The 6,157-nt window shown below is 40.5% G+C and overlaps 1 protein-coding gene across 2 annotated transcripts; it reads right to left on the minus strand.

Moving 5' to 3' along the window:
* Positions 1 to 55: 55 nt before the first annotated feature.
* Positions 56 to 5,253, minus strand: zp3d.2 (zona pellucida glycoprotein 3d tandem duplicate 2). Of its 2 annotated transcripts, none has more exons than XM_082553010.1 (8): positions 4,652 to 5,253; positions 2,991 to 3,106; positions 2,778 to 2,881; positions 1,697 to 1,871; positions 1,507 to 1,612; positions 932 to 1,017; positions 774 to 847; positions 56 to 671 (listed from the first exon to the last, which is right to left on the minus strand). In XM_082553010.1, exons 1-8 carry the CDS (start codon positions 5,210 to 5,212, stop codon positions 334 to 336), a joined length of 1,560 nt encoding a protein of 519 aa, XP_082409136.1. In that variant the 5' UTR covers positions 5,213 to 5,253; the 3' UTR covers positions 56 to 333. The 2 variants fall into 2 exon arrangements, with proteins under 2 accessions (XP_082409136.1, XP_082409135.1); XM_082553009.1 differs by having other exon boundaries at positions 932 to 1,020; positions 4,652 to 5,252.
* Positions 5,254 to 6,157: the final 904 nt, after the last annotated feature.

A 6,157-nucleotide genomic window follows, 5' to 3' on the forward strand; every position in this document is an offset into this window, starting at 1 on the left:
TACACATCTGGTTCTCACATCTGGTCCTCACAAACGACAAGATGGCAGACCTGGAGCTTCACAATGAAGTTTATTTTCTATAGAACCTATGGGGGTGTCCACTTTCTCACCCATCGCTCAGTAAGTATGAGATTGAATTTCCAATAATCTTTATGTCATTGTTTATAGATTTAGTGATGCAAATCAAATAAAGGTAATCAATTTGCTCAGTATCAACAACAACTTTCTCAAACTTGTTTACCACAGAAAACATTTTTGCAAAAATATAAGTGGAATTAATTTGGTTTGAAATTAGAGACCCGGAGGAAGCTCGTCGCTGATCAAACTCCAGCTTTATTTGTCAAAATCAAATATTTCTTCAAATATCCGGCGGGGTTCTGCGATCACCTCCTCCACAGAAGCAGAGCCCTTCCCCTGCTTTTCCTCACCTTCCTCCTCAGTCCACATCACTCCACCACCTCCAAACGGCCAATCCAAATCCTTCACCGTTTTCTCCACCTTATCCATCGGAAGCGCTGCTGTCACCACCGGCTGTGACGTCCACCTCCACTCAGTCATGACTGACTCCGGTGCCGCTGTTGTTTTGGTGGAGATCGTGTTCCTCTTCAGGGAGCCGATGGCTTTCGCTTTAGGTTCTATGGTCCACGGCCGACTGCTGATTATTTGAGTCTCTGGAAAAGTTGAAAATGTTTTAATATTCAATCATTTAATTCCAGCAGAAAGCAAACAATTTTTTTTTTTTTAAACAAAGAAAAGTTTAAGTGATGATTCACCATTGGATGCTGAAGAGCTACAGTTGGAGTCACAGCAGCTGCACACTGTGTCTGATCCATACAGCTCAGCCCATCTGCACAAAGCAGCAAAGACAACAGACGCTTTCAATATCATCATATCACAGCGTTTTTAAGAAGAGCTTCAGGGGAAATCTAACCTTCTGGCCTTTGTGTCGTAGTTGCAGGACTTGGCTGTGGGTGTAGGCACCGAACTGCTCACAGACATGATGCAGTGCATGTACAGCTGCTGCAGCAGATACAGAAAAAGCAAGTTTACTCTATTAGCTTTTAAATCGCTTTATTCAGTCAAACCACACTGACTCCCAGATATTCCCAAAAATGTTTTTTTTTTTTGTTTGTTTTTTTAATATGGGGGCCAAATCTAACCCAATTTAATTTAAAAAGGGGTCAGCCATCCAAAACCACTGAATTTTTACAGTTACACATGCACAGGCTTAGCAAACAATTAATTTGCATGAAGCAAATAATTAACAGCGAAAGATGTGGAGTAATTATAACAATGCGCCTGCATAAAGAAGCTCTTTGCTTGTTTTAAATATAAGACTTCTGCTTTACTCAAATTTTTAAATCAAGCGGGTAAAGGCACATGTCGAGATCTACTTACTTCTCAGTACACATGCAAGCCATCACTGATTTACGGCAAAGAACTTGGGATAAAATAAAGTACAAGAACATATGAAGCACATTATAGTCTGGTGACACTTCGGCTGACCTGGCCCATCATTCCCTTGAACAGGAACGCATCCACAGAGAATCTCACAGCATCGTTTCTGTACGGGATGAACCTGGAGCGCCCGCCTTTGCTTTCAACCATACATCTTTATCAGAAAGAGAAAACAGCTGACCATGGCATGATTTTTTTTAATAATGCTTCAGCTTTTTTGACGTGTGACATTCATTACCCAAAGTTTCTCACAACAGGGAATCTAAGCGTGAATGTGTGGGACTTCTCTGGAGTGGCATAACACGAGTGGATGTACAGTCTCTCATCGTGGGACATGGGCAGGGCCTCGGCCTGAAAGTACATGGGCTTTCCGAGCACGTACTGATCTGATGGGGACAGCCTTTCCCATTTCGCTAAAAGGAAAATAGGACAGTAAATTAGCAGTAAAGCGACAGGAAAAGCACCTGCAAAGCTCACTCACACTTTAAAAACAAATCATTTTGATAGCAGTTGTGTGAAAGCAGCTTTGCAAAGTGCTCAAACTGCAAAAATTCACCTGAATATCGACGGAATATCTACTGGACAAAGTATTTTCCAGACAATCTGCAAAATCCTTGACGTGTCAGTTAGGAGTAAAGTTGGTGCCAAAAACAAAATATTAGTAGCAAAGAATGAATCTCTGAAGTCAGCTTGCTACATGATTAAAACCTTGTGTTCCCTGGATATCTTAGCTCATAAAGCATCAACATATTTATGAGGGTGACGTCACCATGGCGCCACCAAGCAGTTTGTTTGTTAGCAGCATGACTCAAATAGTTATGAACACATCTGGATGAAATGTGGCACCAACTTAAGAAATTAATGTTTCTATTCAGATCTGGATTCAATCACTATAGGGAGGATTTTTTATCTTTATGAAATACAACAAAACTGGACATTTAACTTGTGATCTTCATAAACACATATCAAATTGAAATAATTAAATGTTTGGTAATCTAAATAAAATACATCATTATTCCAGATATAAATGTCCTCCTGGATCCAAAGACTCATGATTAGTGTGGAGGAGTGTACTAGGATACTGTGCTTAAAGAAACAGTGACTCAGCAAAACCACACGAGTGATTTTGACATTAATCTGTTTCTAGCACCTGCACAGAGTTGCAAGCTTTGCATTTGTCACATTAACATCAAGGTCTTGCTTCTGAATGATATTGAAAAATGTTTATCAAAAATTAATTTAATTTGATAAACAAAGACCACCAAGAACCTCAGAAATCCACCGGGGTTTAATAACTGCACACATTTCTGTAGGTTTACCGTTTCGTGGCGTCAGACTGAATTTAGCTCCGTTCTTTACTCGTTTGAAGAGCCTGCGTATGGGCACCTTTGGTATGTAGCCAATTTTGTAGGTGTATTGGTACCTAAAAGGTTGTTAGCATTAAAAAAAAAAATGGAAAAACAGCATTAATAAACAGTTTGTGTGTTATGAATAAGTTTCTGCCTGTCCTCAATTTAATCTTTTAAGCTCACCTGTTAAAATAACATGACACAGGTAGGTTGAAGGGCACCGCTCGCCTGATTGGTCCTTTGAGTCTCGGTGGGTCGTAACGAAGTGTGTTTGAATAGACAACCTGGTTATCAATGATCTGCAACCAGAATTTTTATATTAACATTTAAATAAAACTTTGTCTACAGTTATGAGACAGGCTTTTATGGCTCAGCAGTGAGCTGAATGCCAACAGTGAATCACAGCAGGTGTAGACATAATCTTACTCAACATGTAATCCTAATCTTATGACTGAAGATTTAGTCAAAAAACTAAAATTCAAATATAAATTACTGCAGTACATGAAAATGTTATGGAAACATACATTTAAACTACTTTTATTGAAATATATCTATTGTTTTCTTATTTGTTCAATAGGAATATGAAATCTTACAGTAATGCTGACATCATCGGGTGTTTTGTGTCACCTGACCAAAACTCCAAACACTCAAAAAGGTTTATCTGACTGTGGTGTCCTACTACAGAGCCCCTTAGTGGACAAACGAGGGTATAAATATATAAATATGTCCACATCTTTCCAGCACAGAAGATTTCTCTATGCAATCAGATGAATAGTGCAATACTTTGATTAATTTGTGTGACAGAAATAAGTGCATATACAGACCGGTCATTGAAGCTAGGAACAGGGGGGCAAAGACTTGTCCTCCAGCTCTCAGTAAATATGTGTCCTTATGTTCTGTTAATAAATTTGCATTCATTGTGACTTGTTTTGCGCTACATATTTAGCATTTTGTGTTTTATTTAAAGGCAGGTTTATTGATTAATAAGTCACTTGTTTAAGTTGGACTTTTGGCAGATTCTGTTCTGCATGGTTCTTGTAAAAAACAACAACAACAATCTCTTCCAGTATTTTTTCCCCATTTTGTGATCTTATTAAAGATGAATACGCTTAAACAGCAGCACAAAATTCCTGCTCTGAACTAAAAAAATAATTTTACCCTGCCTGTGCTGTGCCAAGAAAAAGTCAGATATTGTTGAAATAGTATAATGGATGCTTCTGTATGCAACTCCAAAGATGGACATATTTATAGCTCATCTATAATTTTTCTTTTTCATATTTTCTGTCTGTCTGTCTGTCTGTCTGTCTGTCTGTGTGTGTGTGTGTGTGTGTGTGTAACAGTAACCCCTGTGAGCCAAAGGTCCAGTTTAACAGTTTCCCCCCGACTCTTGGCTCGGTGTGACGTCATAAAGTTAGTTCCTCTGGCAGTGAGTACAGAAAACCAATCGCCTCCTGATCAAGCCTACATTTGCCAGGGGGAACCAATCAGAAGCAAGCTTTTTTTAAAGTGAGGTGAGGCATCTTGCTCCAGACAGAGGGTGAACTTGGGGCTGTAGGCCCGGTAATCGGTAAAATTAAACAAATCAAGCAAAGCTACTCTAGTGAGTCCAAGAAATAAGTAGTACCAGGCCCAGTTTAACCTACTGGAGCAAAGCCTGGCATATAACTGACATGTTCACCGTTTTAGATGTCGTCATTGGTGTAACAGTTCTGTGTCCACTGTAACCCACTAAAGACGCAAAACAAAGCTGTCTTTTTTAACTGGTTAATCATCTCGGACAAGAACAGAAAATCAGTATAATTCCGTTTTTAATTCTCTGGGGTCCTTTCTTGCCTGAGACTTACCGTGCGCTTGGTTCCACACATACCGAGGCCATACTCAAAATAAAAGTAATCCCTCGTGGATTTGCTGGCTGTGCACGTGCCCAGCTTGAGCTGAGACCGGGCTTCACCCGTTCCCAGAAGGCTCCTCTCCACCTGGACTTGCATCTTTGTCCGCTTACACGTAGTCTTCACGGAAACATCCGAGACGCTGGGCGGAGTGGATTTGGGCGGAATAGGGAGCAGGATGTCCCGGACGCGCTCGGGCAGAGGCTCCACTCCCGTGCCCCTGAGCGGAGAGAAGTACTCCTTATCCACCAGCGGCACTTGAGAGTCCAGAAACACCGGGAGGTGGAGGTACGGCGGCGAAAGGAGAGTCGGCGTTTCTCTCCGGGGAACTTTTCTCATCACCTGCGCTGTCTGCTCCGAAGGCCGAGGGGCCGCTGTCCCCGCTTCAGTGGACGCAAACACGGGCAGCAAGAGAAGGAAAGGTAGGTAAAGCATGCCCGGAAATCCCAGTGACATACAACAAAGTGTCCGAAAGGGCGGAAGGTTGGCTGTCACGGCTGATGATGCTCTCCTCATGTGGAGGTAAATTAACAACACCTGGCGCAGATGGACAGCAAAGGGCGCCACTCACCGGCTGTTTGAAGTAAAAACAACGTTTTGATGTTTTCCAGGAGGATCACCTGACCTCCCCCAGAATCAGCTGCTTTTTCATAGTTAATTAAAACGCGCAATCTCTCATACTATGAAAGATTTCCCAGTTACAGGCTCTGTTAGTACAGAAGGTTGCGTTGACATTTTGTGCTTTTACATTTGCTTTATTTTTCCAGCATTTTTTTTTTGTCTTTCAGAAGTACAGAAGAAGACAAATATATTCAGTTTTCAGGGCAGAAAACAGCATGATTTTTGTTATTGAGCATCTGGTCATGGGATCAGCATCTCATCATGAAACATATATTTTCAATGCAAAATGCCACCAATTGAATGTCTATGATACAGAGGAACAGGAACAATTGGTACCCTGGATGTTTAGTCTACATTTTGGTGCCAGGCTGTGACTCGTCACTGTTTGTGTTCTAAAAGGAGTGAAAAGATTCACCATCTGGTGACAGATGTTCTTATCCTGACTGTTTCAATAACAGGAATCGATTCAATCTGAATAAAAAACCTTTACACTTCTACAGGTTGCATGCTTTGTAAAACCAACACATTTAACTCAATGGACCTCCAAAACACCTGCTGATATATACAAAGGACTGTTAAAGAAAGGCAGTAGTGATGTGCGGTACCACTGATTTCCTTTCCGTCGAGTCGTATCGACGATACTGATCCGATACCAATACTCTCTACAAAAACTTAATGTTTCATTGTATTTCATAATACAATATATAATTGTATTATGTAGTCGTAATAATATAACTTCATAATGATTACAGGACATCAGACTACTTGTTCATATTGCTTAATAATGTAGAATTATCATGTAGAAATTAAAAACAAAACTGAAGTTTTGCACTATTTGAA

The sequence above is a fragment of the Aulonocara stuartgranti genome, assembly GCF_965226115.1.
Source record: "Aulonocara stuartgranti genome assembly, chromosome: 11".
NCBI classification, from domain to species: domain Eukaryota; kingdom Metazoa; phylum Chordata; class Actinopteri; order Cichliformes; family Cichlidae; genus Aulonocara; species Aulonocara stuartgranti.